The sequence below is a fragment of the Cheilinus undulatus genome, linkage group 12, assembly GCF_018320785.1.
Source record: "Cheilinus undulatus linkage group 12, ASM1832078v1, whole genome shotgun sequence".
NCBI lineage: Eukaryota > Metazoa > Chordata > Actinopteri > Labriformes > Labridae > Cheilinus > Cheilinus undulatus.
In genome coordinates, this window is record NC_054876.1 from 50618414 (window position 1) to 50640632 (window position 22219).

The following is a 22219-nucleotide window of genomic DNA, read 5'->3' on the forward strand; positions in this document are numbered from 1 at the left end:
CTTATTTCATGGCCACAAATTGTTATTACGCAGCCACAAATCAGTATTTTGTGGCCAAAAATTATTAAGTGACCACAAATTGCTATTTTGTGGCCACAAATTTCATGCACACATACTTATTTCATGGCCACAAATTGTTATTTTAAGACCACAAATTCGTATTTTGTGGCCAAAAATTGGTATTTCTTGGCCACAATAATTATGAAGTGGCCACTAATTAGTATTTCGTGGCCTTAAAATGGTATTTCATGCACTCATACTTATTTCATGGCCACAAATTGTTATTTCAACCACCACAAATTAGTATGTCGCGACCACAAATTAGTGTTTCGTGGCCAAAAATTGGTACTTCTTGGCCACAACTTGGTATTTCTTGGCCACAAATTAGTATTTCATGGCCACAAATTGGTATTTTGTGGCCACAAATCAGTATTTCGTTTGCACGTTATACTTATTTCGTGGCCACAAATAAGTTTCATGGCCACAAATTAGTATTTAGTGGCCACAAATTGGTATTTTGTGCGCACATTATACTTATTTCATGGCCACAAATCAGTATTCCGCGGCCACAAATTAGTATTTAGTGGCCAAAAAATGGTATTTCCTGCTAACATTATACTTATTTCATGGCCACAAATTGATATCCTGGCCACAAATTGTTATTTCGCAGCCACAAATTGGTATTTTGTGGCCAAAAATTATTATTAAGTGGCCACAAATTGGTATTTCGTGCACACATACTTATTTCATGGCCACAAATTAGTTTCATGGCCACAAATTGTTATTTTGTGACCACAAATTAGTATTTTGTGGCCAAATAATGGTATTTCTTGGCCACAATTATTGTGAAGTGGCCACAAATTGGTATTCCGTGGCCAAAAAATGGTATTTCATGCACTCATACTTATTTCATGGCCACAAATTAGTTTCATGGCCACAAATTGTTATATACCACCACAAATTAGTATTTCGCGACCACAAATTTGTGTTTTGTGGCCAAAAATTGGTATGTCCTGGCCACAAATTGGTATTTCGTGGCCACATATTGGTTTTTCGTGTGCATTTTATTGCTATATTGTGGCCACTTTTTTTACTGAAAAAAAGATTGATTAACCAATCAAACATTTATACAGTTAGTCAGATTACAGGTATTTTCAATTGTTTTATTAGGAAGGAGCCAGGAAACATACGATTTTATCTAATGTGGTAAGAATAACCGAAGAGGGCGGAGCTTCTCTAAAGGCCAGTTAGGAATATGGAATAAAAACACAAAGAATAACTGATTTACTTTTTATTTAATATTTAAATAAAATACAGTAAAATTCTACAAACAGTCATGAAAATTCATGGCATTGTTAAGTTTGAATTCAGTATTTTGTCTCATTCCATCATCTCTAACATTACCTTCATTATTAGCCATGTTAGCTCTGAGGCTAACGGTTCCTCTTTGTTTACATTCAGGAATTCTTAAAGGAACCTCGACCTGTTTTTAGATCAGAATATTCTTCAGAGTTTTCCCGTGGATCAGAATTAAACACTCACTGCTCCTTCACTTCTGATTGTCTCTATTAGCAAAACAGCGACTAATGATGTGCTTTTTTATCAGCCCAATTAAAAACTTTAAATAATTGGTGAATAAATTCTGTAACCACGTTAGCATCCGGTGAGATTCCATCTTCTCCATGTGGCCCCTTTTCTCCTGGAATAAAAACACTAACCCATCTGCAGTCATCACTCTTTGGTCGTCTTCTTCTCTGGTTTTGGTGGAGATTCATCGACCAACGCTAATGTCAAAACGTTTTTTTACTTTCTATTTCCACTAGTTGTAAAATAATGTGTCTGTTTTTTTATGGGTTGATCTTTCTTTACCCCTGCTACAAACTAAAGCAGACTGCAGGGCTGGAGTGATGCTTTGGTATCGTTTATCTTTGTTTAAGGCGGGTTTAATGAGACGGATGAATGTATGAAAGTCTTCAGACTGTGGCTGACTCACATAAGGCGCCATTGTTTTGTAGCGTGCCTGAGCGTGAGTGCCCCTCCTAACATTGTTCTGTTCCTGAGCGCTCTTTTTTATCTACACAGGCTGAGACAGTCGGTGGTTTGGTGGAAGATGGTTTAAAATCTGCCAAGATGAAGAAGGAAGAAGAAAACCACAGCAGTGATCCAGACGTGTTGAGTCCATCCTGCTACTGTGGTTGTTTTTGGCCTGTGAACACTACATGCTCATTCGTTAGTGTGTCTGTGGCGTTCTGCAATAATAAGCCAAAACGCCACTCAGCAGTCTGGTCTTTACGTCCTGCTTGGTTGAACAACAGGCCACTGAAAGCTAGTGTATTATGTGTGAGTTGATAAAATCTGATCACCTGTTGATTTTCCTGCAGAGAGGAAAAGCGAGGAGACGTCGGGGGTGATGCAGAGTACGGCTGCTGAATCAGCTGAGGCGTACGACCATCGAGAGACACATGGATGAGGAAACGCACGTCTGGTGTTGTTGATACTGGCGGGTAGATCTGACTAGCTGAGTGTCTGTAGACTCAGAGACTGGTAGTCACCCAGTGCTACCCAACGGACCAATCACAAGGCTTGCAGCCTGCATCGTCTCAATGCCTGGTTAGTATTTTGAGGACATCGGCTTCATGCACAGGCCTCGGCCGAGGAGGATCGATGGTGTAGGCTACGTCGTAAATCAGTCTCTAAAGGAGCCAACAACGACCCTCTTCCTGCTTCCACATCTACAGTGCAGCTCAGAGGAGGGAATGGACCTGTGTGAGGGTTTTTGAGGAGATTGGGGGCGTAACCCGCAATTTCCACATACGACAACTGCGCTGCGGGTTTGCTCCGACCGAAGGCAAGCGACCTCACCCACTGGAGGCGTGTCTGGAACGTTGATAGTATTGCTTCCATTGGGTTAGTACATCAGGAAGGTAAAGGTTAATGTTTGCTTAAAGAATCTGTGGTTATTGTAAAATTCTTTGGCTAAGTATCCTCAGAAGTCAGGAGTCTGTGCATTGTGTTGTTTTTTGAAAGAACCAGACATTCTACGCTTGTGACTTCCAGTTTGAAGCTTTCTGATCGATGGGCATTGATGCGGTTTGGCAGCGTCTCTGCGCTGAATATAAACCTGCCGTGTATCTCGAACGAAGCCGAGCGAAGTGGCAATTCAGTGACATGCCTGCCGGACAGGAGCGCAGGCAGTGGAACCGCTCAGATAGACTAGAGAGCGAGCAATTTGCTCCACAATCCGGTGGATTGTGGCATGGTCACTGTATGTGGAAATTGGAGGTTAGGAATGAACTTTAATTCTGTACACAATGATGAGCACACTGTACTCGAGCACGGTTGTGCTCACATCAGTTCCTGAGAGTATTTGCACGGATCAAATGGAACCGGTATTTGGGCTCAAGTGTACTCAGATCCCTGATGTGAAGGCTCCCTAGACTGCACAGATTTAGTGGTTTCTTTTCTTTGTGCAGGAGTTCAACTAGCAAGGACTACAGCCTTGACAGGATGCACTCAGACATTATTTATTAAAGATTCTCCTGATTATTTCCTGGTCATGTTTAAGGCCTTGTTTCTTCTCACGTACGCCACTTAAGAGGATGCAAAGAGCACTTCTTTACAGACGGTGAGACCTGATGGAGACTACCTGGAGTCATGGAGAGAGGACACTTTTATCCGCTTTTCTCCATTCAGTAGATTAGAGAGTGTGTTCTGAGGATTACTGGGACAAAAACAGGACTGAGATGGTTGAGAATTAAGGAATGAATGAACTTCCTGCAACATTTGTACGTAGAAATGAGGGATTATAGCGCTGCGGATAGAAATAAGCAGATGTCTTAAAGATGCTCCCTTCTTCTTCTTCTGGTATATTTGCAAATGTTTGGAATAAATAGGAGAAATAGAGGAAGTAGAGGGTGGAACAGAAGGCGATCGAGTTTATGAGCTGCAGGTCGAGGCGTTTTTGAGATGTGGTCCTGTTAGATGGATCCAGGATCTGGTCAGCTGGTTGGTTTTACTTAAACCTGCAAAATCTGCACATTGTGGCGCCATCGTGCCATGGGAAGATTAAAAATATTTTTTTTAAAACACGCCTTTAGAGATGCTGGAATATTCTCCCTGGTCTTATTTAAAATCTGTCTGTAAATCTTTATAACAACCACACATTAAAATCACATTTTAGCATTCATGTTAAACAGTTTCTCAGGAATGAAGGCGCCCAGTCTGTTCCAGTCAGATCCGGTCTGGTCCAGTTTGGTCTGGTCCGGTTTGGTCTTACAGCAGTATGCAGGGCCTCTTTGCGACGACGGGCTGCGGGTTGAGGTAGGCCCTCACGGCCTCGGCGAACACGTCCTTGATGCCGTCCTGGTTGAGGGCGGAGCACTCCAGGTAGCGGATGGCTTGGATCTGGCGTGCGAGGGCGGAGCCCTGATGGTGGGTAACCGGTGTCTGGTTCTGCTCCTTCAGCTTCCTCTGAATGTCGCCGTCGTTCCGGAGGTCGCTCTTCGTGCCGACAAGAAGTATGGGAACGCCAGGACAGTGGTGGTTCACCTGAGGAGGGGGAGGAGCCAGGTAAATGATAACGGACATGCAGTCATTTTGCAGTCATTGGTCATTTTATTCAAACTGAACCGATAAATAAAATACTTTTTATTTTCTCTATTATTTTTTAATTTTCAGACTTTATAGCCATAAAAATAAAACGTTATTTAAAAATCAAACTAGCAGGTAAACTCCAGCTTATTATCCATATTGCACAAAAATGTTGACAATGTTTGGACAGTCGCCAGTCTGAATGCTGGTTTCTGAGGTATTTGTGCAGATATCAGGTCTTCGTCAGCAGTTTTGTTGTCAATATTTATATTTTTAGAATTCACTTCAATCAAATCAGAAAGTCTGTTTGGATGATGACCCAGGTGTTCCTTTACTTTTGAACCTGCATGGTCTGCCACATGTGAAAACATGTCCAACGTATTTGTGCAATTATAGGCTCTAAAACCTGGAAAAAATCTAGTAAATCTTTTTAAAACTCCTGCTATTAAAAAATAATGAAGAATTGAGAAAATCCACAACTTAAGAAAAACAAAGAAGTCCTAGACATCCGACATTCTGTTGTTTATTAATTGGATCAACCATAAATGCAGCCAACATTTGGACAAGTGAAAATGCACCGCTGCCATTGACAATAAAAAATCCACCAATGAGGAGCTAGGATTTCTATTTTTGTTACTGTAGTTTCTTATGTGATTAAAAAAAAAAACACACACTAGATGTATGTTCTGTGTCTCCAGTGTTAACACTAAAAAAATTGCCTCAAACTATTGCAATTTTCAGCCACAGCAACTGCCATGGCAACTTTTTAAGCAGCTGCAGCATAAACCGGTTCTTCAGGCTGCAACGACCACCAATAATTCAGGAGGGACTGAGTACGGGTCCAAAGATTTGTGCTATAAACACAAATATTTCACAAATATTTGGGTTGGTAACATTTCCAGAATGTTTCTAGGGGATTTTTTCTGCAGTTATAACGAAGCCATTGTCCAACATTGAGAGTCTTTGGCTTTGGCCTATTTCTGCTCAGAGTGTTTGATTTTTATAATCCTAGTGTGAAAGTGTGCTACCATGCCCTAACGTTCCCACTGCTCTGAGTCAATATGAAGTCTTACATTTGCACCACTGAACGTTGCTGACATTTGTGTAATTTTCATCCATTTTGGTGAAAACTATGAAGGTTTGTAGTTTCCTTCAGCTTCTGAGCTTTCTAATGCTGTCGATCATTCAAACATCAGAATGTATATCCTCAGCACCTCATTTTAGGAACATTTCTTGTTTAAACTTCCCCCAAAAACATGCAGACACACCCCTGACTGATTTCTGAATTGCGCAAGTACGTTGGCAATGTTTAGACGACAGGTAGGGAATGGTTCGGAGCTCCTTGTGTGCTGCAGTTCTGGATGATCAAAGATAAGAATGACCCAGTATTAGACTTTGCGTGTTTCTTTTTGATGAAATCATGATCATAATAGTTGAACTACATTTTTCAAATGCTCCTGTGCCATTAAAAAAAACGGTTCAAGCCATTGCAACTTTTATGGCAACTTTTTAAAAAGCTGCAGCAAAAACAAGCTTTTGAGGCTGATGGAGGCTGGGACTGAGTACTGGTCCAAATCTGTGACATGTAATAACGACAGAAGTATTTCACAGATATGTAGTCATGTTTTTAACGTGTTTCTGACATGCATGTGCAGTAAAGACAGTGCAGGAGTTTGGCAGGAGTGCCGTCTGGCTTCTGCCGCTCCTATCAGCATGTTGTGGTTTCCCTTCAGATAAAGCAGCACTCAGAATAGCTGCAACTGTGTTTTCCCATGTTAATGGCAAGTGCTGTAGAATTCTGCAACTTTAACCACAGCAAAAAACGGCGTCTACATTAACCCTGCGTCTGTGACCGCATGCCTCAAACTCTGGAACTCTGGAACTCTTTGTTCCACCTCTGCAGCAGAAACGGGCATTTTAGTCCCCATCAGCAACAAAGAACTCCAACCAAACCCAGCAGGGACGAAGGCTCGTACAGATCTGTGTAAGATGATATCAGAAATATTTCACAGATACAGTCATGAAAAGAGTGGCACCCCTGGAATTTCTCCAGAAAATACATTTCTCCCAGAAATTGTTGAAATTACAAATGTTTTTGGTACACACATGTTTAGTTCATTTATGTGCATTGGAACAACACAAAAAATCCGAAGAAAAAAAAACAAAATTCACATCATTTTACACAAAACTCAAAAATGGGCCAGACAAAATGATTGTCCCCTTTTAAAACTGTGGGTAAATCATTTTATTTCCATCATGTGATGCTCATTTAAACTCACCTGTGGCAGTAACAGGTGCTGCAATCTAGAAATCACACCTGAAGCCAGTTAGAATGTCTAAAAGTTGACTCAGCCTTTGTGTTGTGTGTCTGTGTGTGTCACACCAAGCATGGAGAAGAGAAAGAAGAGCCAAAAACTGTCAGAGGACTTAAGAAGCAAAATTGTGAAAAAAAATATGAACAATCTCAAGGTTAAAGACCATCTCCAGAGATCCTGAGATTCCTTTGTCCACTGTGTGTAATATAATCAAGAAGTTTATAACCATGGAGCTGTGGCTAATCTCCCTGGACGTGGACAGAAGAGAAAAACTGACAAAAGAATGCAACGCAGGATAGTTGGAATGGTGGATAAACATCCTCAGTCAACTTCCACACAGATTCAGGCTGTCCTGCAGACTCAGGGTGCAAAAGTGTCAGCTGGGACCATACGTGGTCATCTGAATGAGATGAAGCGCTATGGCAGGAGACCCAGGAGAACCCCACTGCTGACAAAGAGACAGAAAAAAGCCAGACTGGAGTTTGCATCAATGTTCCTGAGTAAGCCTCAATCCTTCTGGGAGAACATTTAGTGGACAGATGAGACTAAGGTAGAGCTTTTTGGAAAAGCACGTCATTCTACTGTTTACAGAAAACAGAATGAGGCCTACAAAGAAAAGAACACAGTACCTACAGTCAAACATGGAGGAGCTTCAAGGATGTTTTGGGGTTATTTTGCTGCCTCTGGCACTGGGTGCCTTGACTGTGTGCAAGGAATCATGAAATCTGGAGACGATCAAAAAATTTCTGTGTCAGAAAGCTGGGTCTGGGTCAGAGGTCATGGGTGTTCCAGCAGGACAACGACCCCAAACATACCTCAGAAAGCACCAAGAAATGGTTGGAGACAAAGCTGGAGAGTTCTGAAGTGGCCAGCAATGAGTCCAGATCTAAATCCCATTGAACACCTATGGAGAGATCTCAGAACTGCTGTTGAAGAAACACCCTTCAAATCTGAGAGACCTGGAGCAGTTTGGAGAAGAAGAGTGGTCCAAAATTCCAGCTGAGAGGAGTAAGAAGCTTGTTGATGGTTAGAGGAAGACAGTGGTGTCACTTATTTTTTTCCAACGGTGTGAAACCAAATATTAAGTTGAGGGTGCCAACAATGTTTGAGTTTTGTGTAAAATTGTCAGTTTTGTGCTTTTTCTCCTGTTTTTTTTTTTTTTTTTTTTTTTTTTTTTTTTGTGTGTGTGTTGTTCAAATGCACATAAAGGAAATAAACGTGTGTATACCAAAAACATTTGTAAGTACAACAGTTTCTATGAGAAGCAGTGTATTTTCTGGAAAAATTCCAGGGGTGCCAATACTTTTGTCCATTACTGTCGGTCAGCAACACTCCTGTCATGTTTCTAAGGGTTTTTAGAGAATATGCCGAAGTTTCCCTGACATTTAAATCCAGAATCGAGCCAACATTGAGAATATTCGGCCTCTCTATTTGGATTTTTTTTGGTATTATTTTTTAGAAATGACCTGATAATAGGATCCTGGGATTGTCTGTTGCTGGGACATTATTTCTAAATCCAGCTTGGACACGTCCATGATTAGCCAAAATATTGACTTTGATGCATTTTTAGTTTTTGTGTAGCATCCGATTCAAAATTTACTACCCTTTAAAGCCATTAAGGACAAAAATGTCCACTTCCAAAAACGGCAATAAAAATAGTATACATTAATATTTTTCTGCTTTTTTTTGTTAAAATCTTTTGATCAACTTCAGTTCTAATCAAAACAATCAATTGATAAATAATTTTCAGGATTTTAACCCTTTAAATGCCAGTTTAAATACAGGATGGTCATATTTTTTCAAAAAAAACACACAAAACAGTAATTATTTTCCAGATAACTAATATTGGGGGGGGTGAGGGGTGTTTTTTTAATTGACCCTGGGTTTGTCCAACATTAGCTAAAATATTGACTATGATGCATTTTTAGTTTTTGTGTAGCGTCTGATTTAAAATTTACTACTCTTTCATCCCACTGGCTCCCATTCAAACCACATTTTTTGATCTTTGAGTAATCAAACTGGCTTTTAAAGGGTTAAAATCCTCAAAATGATTGAATGTTTGGTAGTTTTGAGCACAGCTGAAGTTGTTTAAGAGATTTATGCAAAAAAAGCATAAAAATATGAATCTGTGAAGTTTTTGTATCAGTTTTTTGGAAGTGTACATTTTTGTCCTTAACGGCTCTAAAGGGTGGTAAATGAAAGTGATGCCTGAGGGTGAATACATTCCATGGTTCACGGTAAAGAACGGAAAACTTAAGAAAGACTAGTTTTCTTTGGTATCAGAAAAGTAGTGATGAAATGTCCAAAGATAGATTACTGTCCAGAAACAGGATGAATGCTTTATATTTCATAGTGATGTAATAATCCACTGGTGGGTTTTTAAAGCTGAAGGTCATCATCTCGTTATTCTCTCCAAACATGAACAGATCATGACCTGATGTCACTAATCTCTGCTTCTCTAAAAAGTGTGAGCTGTGTTGCCGGGCAGACTCTGACCTCTGGATGCCACTTGTGCTTGACGTTCTCATAGGAGGCGGGGCTTGAAATGGAGAAGCAGATGATGAAGACGTTGGTCTGGGGGTAGGACAGCGTCCTCAGCCGGTCGTACTCCTCCTGACCCGCCGTGTCCCAGAGATTCAGACTGATGGTCCGGCCGTCCACCGTCACCTGAACGCACAGGTACGTACACAGGCACACAAGCATGGTCAGGCGTTGCCATGGTGACAGCAAAGTCAGTCTCAGGACACGTTTACACAGAACTGACCCACTGACAAAGAAACATTCTTGTGTTTAAAACCTTTCTTTCTAAATGATGTCAGCTTTAAATCAGGCTCAGGTTAGGTCCAAGCTCTGCTCTGATTGGCTGGTAATAGATGTGACAGGAAGTTGATGTGAAATATACCCCACACCATGGCTGTGGAACATCTACCCGGCATTTTAAAGAGAAACCAGACAGACCTGGCTGCTGTAGTTGTCAAACACCGTAGGGATGTACTCTTTGGGGAAAGCTCCGGTGGTGTAGGAGATGAGGAGGCAGGTTTTCCCCACAGCACCGTCACCGACAACCACACACTTTATGCTCTGCATGATGACCTTTGACCTCTGAGCACGCAGCGACCTACAACACAGAGAGACACTGGTTAAAGGTTAAACACAGGAACATTTCCTCTGCTCTGTGAGGCGGGCTCAAAGATCTGGACTCTGGAATTTTCCTCCATTCTTTGATAAACTGCTCAAGCTCTGATCAGGGATCAGGAGAGAACAGACCTATTCTGCCGTAGTTCTCTGTCAGACTGAAGAAGATTCTCCTCCAGGATTCATTTTCCCCTCAACCTTTACAAGCCCTCCAGAGCCGACTGCTGAGAAGCATCCCCCCAGCATGATGCTGCTGAGAAGCATCCCCCCAGCATGATGCTGCTGAGAAGCGTCCCCCCAGCACGATGCTGCTGAGAAGCATCCCCACAGCACGATGCTGCTGAGAAGCGTCCCCACAGCACGATGCTGCTGAGAAGCGTCCCCACAGCATGATGCTGCCACCACCATGCTCCACAGTGGGGATGGTGTGTTTGTGGTGATGTCAGTGTTTGGCGTCTTGTCTGATGGTCTCAAAGCTCCATTCTGGTCTCATCAGACCAAAGAGCTTTCTTCCTCTTGACCATGGAGTCTCCCACAGTCCTTCTGGTGAACTCTAGTCCAGATTGAATCTGAGTTTTCTTCAACAGTGTCTTTCTCTTTGCCACTCTCCCATAAAGCTCTGACTGGTGAAGAACCCGGCCAACAGTTGTTGTCTGCAGAGTCTCTCCATCTCAGCTGCTGAAGCTTGGAGCTCCTTCAGAGTAGTCATAGGTGTCTTGGTGTCCTCTCTCACTAGTCTCCTTCTTGCACGCCCACTCAGTGTGTGAGGACGGTCTGATCTAGGCAGATTTACACATGTGACATATTCCTTCATTTCTTCATGATGGATTTAACTGAACTCTGGGGGATGTTCAGAGACTTGGAGATGTTTCTGTCTCCATCCTCTGACTCAGACTTTTCACTAACCTTTTTTTCTGAGTGTCCTTTTGTCTCTGGGGTGTAATGGTAGCCGTGAATACTGATGAATCAGTGGCTGGACCTTCCAGACACTGGAGTCTTTATATCAATGATCCCCCTTTCTCTAATTGTGAGACTACTAGGCTCTGCTGGATTAGCTCAGTCACTTTAAAGCAGTGGTTCTCAGCATTGATGTTTAAGAAACAAAGAATATTTTTTGCACAATTTGAGTCTATTTTTGCTTCTTTTTCTGCCACTTAACACCAAATATGGCACATTTCATCCTGTTTTCATCACAGTTTCTTGCCAGATTTTGCCCCTTTAATACATTTTAGCCACATTACTCCCATTTCTGCCACTTCTTAATCATCTTTCTGTGCATTTTTTCCACTTTCCACAGACATTTTTGTAACTTTCAAACCCTTTCCACCACTTTTCCCACCTAATATCACCTCTGTTGTCCTGTTATAGTCAATCTTAACCCCTTTTCACCACATTTTATGCTAATTTTTGCCAATTCAACCACATTTCACTATTTGTCATGCCCATTTTTGCCAGTTTAAGCCAGTTTTTCCCACTTTTTAGTCCTGTTTAATCACCCTTTCCCCCCATTTCTGCCACTTTAAACCCTTTTTACCACTTTTTCTGCCCGTTTTTTCCACTCGAACTCATTTTTGCCTATTTTTAGACACTTTAGTTGATTTTTGCCACTTTTAACTGATTTCTGCTGCTTTTCCACCATTTTCTGTCTTTTTTCACCCATTTTATTCCTGATTTAAAAGCAAAAGGATTTACATTTTTTAAGATGACTTTATAGTACGGCACAAATGATATAAAACTCCTAAAATTTTAGCTTTAATAACAGTGACAGTGACACGGCTGGACCCCAGAGCGCTCCCCCCATTATCCCCCTTATGGACGTCCTTGTTTGCACATGACTGTTTTTGTGCATGGCTGTGTTCAACCACCTTCAGGTACAGTGGGGGCCCCGGTCTCTGGCACCTTTATTTTGGGGGTCGTGGGCTGAAAAGGTTGAGAGCCCCTGCTTTAAAGGGGGTGAATATTTATGCAGTCTCTTATTTTACATTCCTGCAGCGTGCAGCGCCACCTAGAGCTGCAAACACATTGTGTTGCTGTGTGGTAGTGTATCGTGTGAAATTGCATTGTTTCATATCCAACGACATTTTGAAATTTCCCATGATGCCGTTCTGAATCATGCTGTTCTGTGTCATATCCTGGCATCATGGTGTCACATTTATAGTTTCAGTTTCATATGAGCGGTCCGTGCATATTAGTGAGCATTTACCTTCAGGGGTTCTGATTGGTTCAGTCGTCCTCCACCGGCTGTCAGAGACGATTCAGATTCCTTCTGTTAACACGGTTTATTCAGAGACACGTGACGTCCCATCGTCTGTCTGCAGGGAGGAGGAGGAGGAGGAGGAGAAGAGGAAGAGTTGTTCTGTCAGTATTTGTGTTTATGGAAATGATGTCTGCAGGAGGAAACGGTCTCCAAACTAAACAGAGATGTTATCCTGAACTCTCAGATTTGAATGTCAGCTGTGTGAGGGTAGTAAAGACTCCGCCCACGCACTCCAAACTTTATTTACATGAACGACACAGACGAACAAAGTGGCTCTTTGTTTCTCCTGGAGGAGAGGAGACGGATGGATAATTCGATTCTCCTACATTTTCTTACTCAATTGAATGATTTTACTACGAGACACACGAACGCCTGGACTTTATAAAAGTTTCATCTGCAGACAGATCATGAGGATCAGAGTTGGCCTGATGTGTAAAAATCAAAGTATCAAGCTCATTCAGACTTTCAGGGGATGTTCAGATAGATTGATGACAGATTAACTCTAAGAAGAACCAACAGAATCAACATCGGCTTATGCTCCATTAAGACAATAGAGTCCATCCTGCTGCTGAGGATGTTTTTATTATCTTCGCTGCACCAACATTGACCGTCTTCCTGCCTCCACGTCTGCGGCTCAGAGGATGAAACGGGCCTGTGCTGCAGAGATTCGCCGCTTTGTGAAGAGACAGCTCTAGAGTCTCTGAGGAGAGTCTGTACTCGGGCACGGTTACATTCACAGCGCCTGCAGACCAAGCCTGAGTGCACACCAACACTTGCTTTCAGAGGGATCAAACTGAGTCCTAATGTGGAACCAGAGACCCTAATGTGGAACCAGAGTGCCTAATGTGGAACCAGAGACCCTAATGTGGAACCAGAGACCCTAATGTGGAACCAGAGACCCTAATGTGGAACCAGAGACCCTAATGTGGAACCAGAGTGCCTAATGTGGAACCAGAGACCCTAATGTGGAACCAGAGTGCCTAATGTGGAACCAGAGTGCCTAATGTGGAACCAGAGACCCTAATGTGGAACCAGAGACCCTAATGTGGAACCAGAGTGCCTAATGTGGAACCAGAGTGCCTAATGTGGAACCAGAGACCCTAATGTGGAACCAGAGACCCTAATGTGGAACCAGAGACCCTAATGTGGAACCAGAGACCCTAATGTGGAACCAGAGTGCCTAATGTGGAACCAGAGACCCTAATGTGGAACCAGAGTACCTAATGTGGAACCAGAGACCCTAATGTGGAACCAGAGTGCCTAATGTGGAACCAGAGTGCCTAATGTGGAACCAGAGACCCTAATGTGGAACCAGAGTGCCTAATGTGGAACCAGAGACCCTAATGTGGAACCAGAGTGCCTAATGTGCAACCAGAGTGCCTAATGTGGAACTAGAGACCCTAATGTGGAACCAGAGACCCTAATGTGGAACCAGAGTGCCTAATGTGGAACCAGAGACCCTAATGTGGAACCAGAGACCCTAATGTGGAACCAGAGACCCTAATGTGGAACCAGAGACCCTAATGTGGAACCAGAGACCCTAATGTGGAACCAGAGTGCCTAATGTGGAACCAGAGACCCTAATGTGGAACCAGAGACCCTAATGTGGAACCAGAGTGCCTAATGTGGAACCAGAGACCCTAATGTGGAACCAGAGTGCCTAATGTGGAACCAGAGACCCTAATGTGGAACCAGAGTGCCTAATGTGCAACCAGAGTGCCTAATGTGGAACTAGAGACCCTAATGTGGAACCAGAGACCCTAATGTGGAACCAGAGTGCCTAATGTGGAACCAGAGACCCTAATGTGGAACCAGAGTGCCTAATGTGGAACCAGAGACCTAATGTGGAACCAGAGACCCTAATGTGGAACCAGAGTGCCTAATGTGGAACCAGAGACCTAATGTGGAACCAGAGACCTAATGTGGAACCAGAGACCTAATGTGGAACCAGAGACCCGACTGTGGAACCAGAGACCCTAATGTGGAACCAGAGACCCTAATGTGGAACCAGAGTGCCTAATGTGGAACCAGAGTGCCTAATGTGGAACCAGAGACCCTAATGTGGAACCAGAGACCCTAATGTGGAACCAGAGTGCCGAAAGTGGAACAAGAGTGCCTAATCTGTAACCAGAGACCCTAATGTGGAACCAGAGTCCCTAATGTGGAACCAGAGACCTAATGTGGAACCAGAGACCTAATGTGGAACCAGAGACCCTAATGTGGAACCAGAGACCCTAATGTGGAACCAGAGTGCCTAATGTGGAACCAGAGACCCTAATGTGGAACCAGAGTGCCTAATGTGGAACCAGAGTGCCTAATGTGGAACCAGAGACCCTAATGTGGAACCAGAGTGCCTAATGTGGAACCAGAGACCCTAATGTGGAACCAGAGTGCCTAATGTGCAACCAGAGTGCCTAATGTGGAACTAGAGACCCTAATGTGGAACCAGAGACCCTAATGTGGAACCAGAGTGCCTAATGTGGAACCAGAGACCCTAATGTGGAACCAGAGACCTAATGTGGAACCAGAGACCTAATGTGGAACCAGAGACCTAATGTGGAACCAGAGACCTAATGTGGAACCAGAGTGCCTAATGTGGAACCAGAGACCTAATGTGGAACCAGAGACCTAATGTGGAACCAGAGTGCCTAATGTGGAACCAGAGACCCTAATGTGGAACCAGAGTGCCTAATGTGGAACCAGAGACCCTAATGTGGAACCAGAGTGCCTAATGTGCAACCAGAGTGCCTAATGTGGAACTAGAGACCCTAATGTGGAACCAGAGACCCTAATGTGGAACCAGAGTGCCTAATGTGGAACCAGAGACCCTAATGTGGAACCAGAGTGCCTAATGTGGAACCAGAGACCCTAATGTGGAACCAGAGACCCTAATGTGGAACCAGAGTGCCTAATGTGGAACCAGAGACCCTAATGTGGAACCAGAGACCCTAATGTGGAACCAGAGTGCCTAATGTGGAACCAGAGACCCTAATGTGGAACCAGAGACCCTAATGTGGAACCAGAGACCCTAATGTGGAACCAGAGTGCCTAATGTGGAACCAGAGACCCTAATGTGGAACCAGAGACCCTAATGTGGAACCAGAGTGCCTAATGTGGAACCAGAGTGCCTAATGTGGAACCAGAGTGCCTAATGTGGAACCAGAGACCCTAATGTGGAACCAGAGTGCCTAATGTGGAACCAGAGACCCTAATGTGGAACCAGAGTGCCTAATGTGCAACCAGAGTGCCTAATGTGGAACTAGAGACCATAATGTGGAACCAGAGACCCTAATGTGGAACCAGAGTGCCTAATGTGGAACCAGAGACCCTAATGTGGAACCAGAGACCCTAATGTGGAACCAGAGACCCTAATGTGGAACCAGAGACCCTAATGTGGAACCAGAGTGCCTAATGTGGAACCAGAGACCCTAATGTGGAACCAGAGACCCTAATGTGGAACCAGAGTGCCTAATGTGGAACCAGAGACCCTAATGTGGAACCAGAGACCCTAATGTGGAACCAGAGACCCTAATGTGGAACCAGAGTGCCTGATGTGGAACCAGAGACCCTAATGTGGAACCAGAGACCCTAATGTGGAACCAGAGACCCTAATGTGCAACCAGCAGTAGGGTATGTGGTTTTAGATGCAACCAGCACCCTGCATGAGAAGGCTTTCTCAGTCCTGCTGCCCGGTTTTAGACCATGACTACCCACTCCTGCGGTGTGTCATCCACTCTCTCCTACACAAATCTGGACCACTGGGACTAAAGTCCAGAATCACTAACACCATGTCTGGATAAAGCAGTGGTTCTCAACCTGGGGGTCAGGACCCCATTGGGGGTCACGAAACACTAAGAAGAGGTCGCCAGATGCCTTAAAAAAATGGAGAATAGTTTTGGAATTATTTATTTGTTACCCAGTTTTGTTGCTATTATTTGCCACTTTTCAGCAATTTTGCAGAGCTTGGACCCATTTTTGTCCCTTTTTACCAACAATTTTTGCCAATTTTAACACATTTTTGCCACTCCAAACCCACTTTTATCCATTTTAACACCCTTTATACCACTTTTTACTGCCTGTTTAGCCACCTCTAAACCAATTCTTGCCACCTTCCATATATTGTTGCCTCTGTTAAACTGTTATTGCCACTATCAACCCCTTTTTATCTCATTTTATGCCCATTTTTGCCCATTTCAACCACATTTCACTGTTCGCCAATATAAGTTATGGATATCTAGCTAACTTTACAATGGACCCTGATTTTCCTGACCTCCATGGGCCCCCAGTTTGGCAGGGTCCCAGAAAGCCCTCCCATTTATCCCCCTTATGTGGAGCCTTGTCTGCACATGACTGTTCTTGAATGTTCATGGCTGTGTTCAGCTACCTTCAGGTCCAGTGGAGGTCCCCAGTCTCTGGCACCTTTATTTTGGGGGTCATGAGCTGAAAAGGTTGAGAACCACTGGGATGAAGGACTGAGGATTTTATAAAGACCAGCAGAAGAGGAAGAAAGAGTTCAGAGAATGATAATCTGCTTGTTTAAAAGTGATCATGCGTGTTAAAGATGGGTTTGTTCATAAGTTTCAGTGCCACTTTGAGTTTTTATGAGTCGCTTTATTCTTAAATCAGAATTAGAGCAGCAAACAAAGAGAGATTTAACACTAGGAGTGAAAACAATCATCAGAACATGATGGGGAAGAACAAACTCCACTCCAGATGTCTGCACACAGAAAGCGTCTCGGCCCAGACCCTGGGGACGCCGACCCCCGGCCCCCTCCTCCCTGGGCGGAGGTCGGCTGATCTCACTCCTTCTGGAAGCTTTCACCTCTGATCTCACAGCTTCTCACTTTCCTCCACCTCACTCTGCTCTGTGCTATTCTGGAGAAGCGACAAAGAAAATGATGTGGATGGATCAACATTTAGTCCACAGCGGAGCGTTGAACATGTTGTAACGACGGCCTTTTGTAACCCAGATACAGTTGGAAATAGGAAGCTTTAGTAGAAAACTGTCACTGTGGTTTGGTGTTGAAATAAAACTGAAAACAGCCCCAGTCTCTCTGTTATTCTCTGAAGTTGTTTCTTTCTGTCAAAAGCTCCCAGAGGTGAAGTTACACATTTAAAGTGTTATTTAGTTCTTTTTTTTCAGATGGGGCAGATGGGTACAGCTGCTCCACGTGATCCAGTTTAACATAAAAATGCCCCAAAATCAATCAATCGTAGCTTTGAAAATTGTTAAAGCATTTCATTTTTCATCCAGGAAGATTCTCGTCTACTTCCACCTCAGCAGAGCAGCTGTTTGAGTCTGCAGGCTTCAGAAGAACCAAGAACAAGGAGTGACTTTACTAAAACAGCACTCAAAGGAGAGATTTTAACTGGAGCGGTGATGACGTGAAGTTCAGTGAAGCCTAGAGTTCATGCAGGACACAGTAGTCATAACCCCAGCCATGATCAGCTGATGGCAAGATGATCCCAATTATCACCGCCCAGCTTCCACAGCCATTCACAGCTCTTTCATCTCCAGCCTCCTATTTTAAAGACTAAAGCTCCACCTCCTCCACCCCAGCCTCCTCCTTTATAGACTAAAGCTCCACCTCCTCCACCCCAGCCTCCTCCTTTATAGACTAAAGCTCCACCTCCTCCACCCCAGCCTCCTCCTTTATAGACTAAAGCTCCACCTCCTCCACCCCAGCCTCCTCCTTTATAGACTAAAGCTCCACCTCCTCCACCCCAGCCTCCTCCTTTAAAGACTAAACCTTCACCTCCTCCACCCCAGCCTCCTCCTTTATAGACTAAAGCTTCACCTCCTCCACCCCAGCCTCCTCCTTTAAAGACTAAACCTTCACCTCCTCCACCCCAGCCTCCTACTTTAAAGACTAAACCTTCACCTCCTCCACCCCAGCCTCCTACTTTAAAGACTAAAGCTTCACCTCCTCCACCCCAGCCTCCTACTTTATAGACTAAAGCTTCAACTCCTCCACCCCAGCCTCCTCCTTTAAAGACTAAAGCTTCACCTCCTCCACCCCAGCCTCCTCCTTTATGGACTAAAGCTCCACCTCCTCCACCCCAGCCTCCTCCTTTATAGACTAAAGCTCCACCTCCTCCACCCCAGCCTCCTCCTTTATAGACTAAAGCTCCACCTCCTCCACCCCAGCCTCCTCCTTTATAGACTAAAGCTCCACCTCCTCCACCCCAGCCTCCTCCTTTAAAGACTAAACCTTCACCTCCTCCACCCCAGCCTCCTCCTTTATAGACTAAAGCTTCACCTCCTCCACCCCAGCCTCCTCCTTTAAAGACTAAACCTTCACCTCCTCCACCCCAGCCTCCTCCTTTATTGCATTAAACTTAAGCCAGCTAAATGACTTAATAAACATTAACATTAAAACACATTAATTTTGGCATGGCTTTACATGAAAGACTCCTGCACCAACCAAATGTTAAACACTGTGGAGTATTTTTAACTTTTATGGCTTAAACACAGAAATATAAGGAAAAAAATGACATTAACATCTAGGATTTTTAGACCAAACCTGGTCTAGAACACCAAGGAATATTAGGAGTATTGGTGAGGAGGAGTATTGGGCCAAACCAGGGTAAAACTACAAGTTAATAAAAGAAAAAACTATGACTTGGTGTCAAGAAATACAGGAGAAAAAAATTAAAAATAAGGATGAAACCCAAATGAATATTGCACCATAATTTGGATAGAATGAAGAGAAATTTTGGGCAAACTAATGGCCCAAATATCAGGAGATATTTGTCTTTACCTACACTAGAACATGAAGAAATATTCTGCCAAAGAAGGCCACAACATAAAGAAAGATTGGGCCAAACCATGGCTTGGTGTCAAGTAATATTGGAAAAGACAAGGGTTAAAAACCAATGAATATTGCACCATATTAATGATAAAATACAGAGAAATACTGGGCCAAATAATGGCTGAAACATCAGGACTTATTGTGCTAAACCTGTGCTTAAACACCAAGGATTATTTGTGCTAAAATACCAAGGAGAACTGAGCCAGCCATGGTTTAATATTAAGGAATTTCAGAACAAAACAGGTTGAAAAAAACTTGAAATACTGCCTTATATTAGAGTCAAAACATAAGGTTTTATTAGGACTAAACCTGGACAAGAACTCCAAGAATAATTAGCCCAAATCTTGGCCAGACCTCAAGGAGTATTTTTTTTAACCATGGCAAAAATACAGGGTAATATCGTTCAAGAAACAAGGATTCAATATCAAGGAACAATCCAAGGTAAAGCCTCATGAAATATTGCACCATGCAAGGACTAAAACACAGATTAGTACTGGGCCATTTCACTGGCAAAACACTAAGAGATTGGGGCTAAACTTATACTACAACAAGGAATATATATTACTCATATTTATTTATAAAGGCAAAACACTATGGGGTATTGAACCTCATGAGGGCCAAACAACTTAAGGATTTGTGGGACCAGACCTGGTCTAAAACAACAAAGAATATTTGGCCAAAAATGGCCAGACACCAAGAAGAACTGGTCCAAACCAGGGCAATAATAGACGTTAGTATTGTTCCAAACCAGGGCAATAATAGACGGTAATATTGGTCCGAACCGGGGCAATAATAGACGGTAGTACTGGTCCAAACCGGGGCAATAATAGACATTAGTATTGGTCCAAACCAGGGCAATAATAGACGGTAATATTGGTCCAAACCAGGGCAATAATAGACAGTAATATTGGTCCAAACCAGGGCAATAATAGACGGTAATATTGGTCCAAACCGGGGCAATAATAGACGGTAATATTGATCCAAACAGGGGCAATAATAGACGGTAATATTGGTCCAAACTGGGGCAGTAATAGACGGTAGTATTGGTCCAAACCAGGGCAATAATAGACATTAGTATTGGTCCCAACCGGGGCAGTAATAGACGGTAGTATTGGTCAAACCAGGGCAATAATAGACGGTAATGTTGGTCCAAACCAGGGCAATAATAGACGGTAATATTGGTCCAAACCGGGGCAATAATAGACGGTAATATTGGTCCAAACTGGGGCAGTAATAGACGGTAGTATTGGTCAAACCAGGGCAATAATAGACGGTAATATTGGTCCAAACCGGGGCAATAATAGACGGTAATATTGGTCCAAACCGGGGCAATAATAGACGTTATTATTGGTCCAAACCGGGGCAATAATAGACGGTAATATTGATCCAAACAGGGGCAGTAATAGACTGTAGTATTGGTCCAAACCAGGGCAATAATAGACGGTGATATTGGTCAAACCAGGGCAATAATAGATGGTAATATCGGTCCAACCGGGGCAATAATGGACAGTAATATTGGTCCAAACCGGGGCAATAATAGACAGTAATATTGGTCCAATCCGGGGCAATACCAGACAGTAATATTGGTCCAAACGGGACAATAATAGATGGTAATATTGGTCCAAACGGGACAATAATAGATGGTAATATTGGTCCAAACTGGGGCAAGAATGGATGGTAATATTGGGCCAACCTGGGGCAATAATAGACGGTAATATTGGTCCAAACCCGGGGCAATAATAGACAGTAATATTGGTCCAAACCGGGGCAATAATAGACGGTAGTATTGGTCCAAACCCGGGGCAATAATAGACAGTAACATTGGTCCAATCCGGGGCAATAACAGACAGTAATATTGGTCCAAACCAGGGCAATAATAGACAGTAATATTGGTCCAAACCGGGGCAATAATAGACGGTAATATTGGTCCAAACCGGGGCAATAATAGATGGTAATATTGGTCCAAACCAGGGCAATAATAGACAGTAATATTGGTCCAAACCAGGGCAATGATACACGGTAATATAGGTCCAAACCAGGGCAATAATAGACAGTAATATTGGTCCAAACCAGGGCAATGATACACGGTAATATTGGTCCAAACCAGGGCAATAATAGATGGTAATATTGGTCCAAACCGGGGCAATAATAGACGGTAATATTGGTCCAAACCGGGGCAATAATAGACAGTAATTTTGGTCCAAACCAGGGCAATGATACACGGTAATATAGGTCCAAACCAGGGCAATAATAGACAGTAATATTGGTCCAAACCAGGGCAATCATACACGGTAATATTGGTCCAAACCAGGGCAATGATACACGGTAATATTGGTCCAAACCAGGGCAATGATACACAGTAATATTGGTCCAAACCAGGGCAATAATAGATGGTAATATTGGTCCAAACCAGGGCAATAATAGACGGTAATATTGGTCCAAACCTTTGCTAAATATCGAGGAATATTGGAATGAATCAGGGTTCAAACACCAAGGAATATTGCTCCATATCAGAGCTAAAACACAGAGTATTTAGTGTCATGGAAAATCATACATCACCGCAAAACTGACAGAATCTGTGGGCTAAACATGGGCGTTTGAATTCAGCTACCTTTCAGCATCAAACTAAACCACAGCTAACCTGGAATCATGAAGAAGGTGTAATATTTTTTCCTACCAGATTCAGCCTGAGATGTGCGCGGAAACAGCTGATGTGAAAAGTGTTCGCACTCTGAATGAATGAGGAAGAAAGAGAAGAACAGGTTATTTAAAAAGAGGAAGAAGAAGAAGAATGGAGAGCCAAAGCAGAAACACAGATCCAGCGTGTGAAAGCAGCCTTCCTCTACGTGTCAAACAAGCTCTGTTTTATTTTGACTGCTGGTTAATCATTGGCATCAAAACGTATTTTTAAGTCAGACGTATGGAAATATGACCATGAGTCAGCACATGGAGGAAACAGGCGCAGTTATGAAATAATCAGATCAAGAATAACTTCAGAGTTCAGTATCATCAGTGAGACTCAGCTGATCCTGAAACCTAGTTTAGATGTGTAGCCCCGCCCCTTTTAAGGTGACTACAGAGGAAGCTAGTAATCAGAGAACAGGAACAGT

The 22219-nt window shown here is 43.1% G+C and overlaps 1 protein-coding gene across 1 annotated transcript; it reads right to left on the reverse strand.

The window, feature by feature from the left end:
- Positions 1-1280: 1280 nt before the first annotated feature.
- Positions 1281-21929, reverse strand: LOC121518579 (rho-related GTP-binding protein RhoG-like). The gene is made up of 5 exons (XM_041800963.1): positions 21787-21929; positions 12244-12352; positions 9864-10023; positions 9402-9572; positions 1281-4548 (listed from the first exon to the last, which is right to left on the reverse strand). The coding sequence occupies exons 3-5, from the start codon at positions 9990-9992 to the stop codon at positions 4273-4275; spliced, it is 576 nt and encodes a 191-aa protein (XP_041656897.1). The 5' UTR covers positions 9993-10023; positions 12244-12352; positions 21787-21929; the 3' UTR covers positions 1281-4272.
- Between the last annotated feature and the right edge of the window lie 290 nt (positions 21930-22219).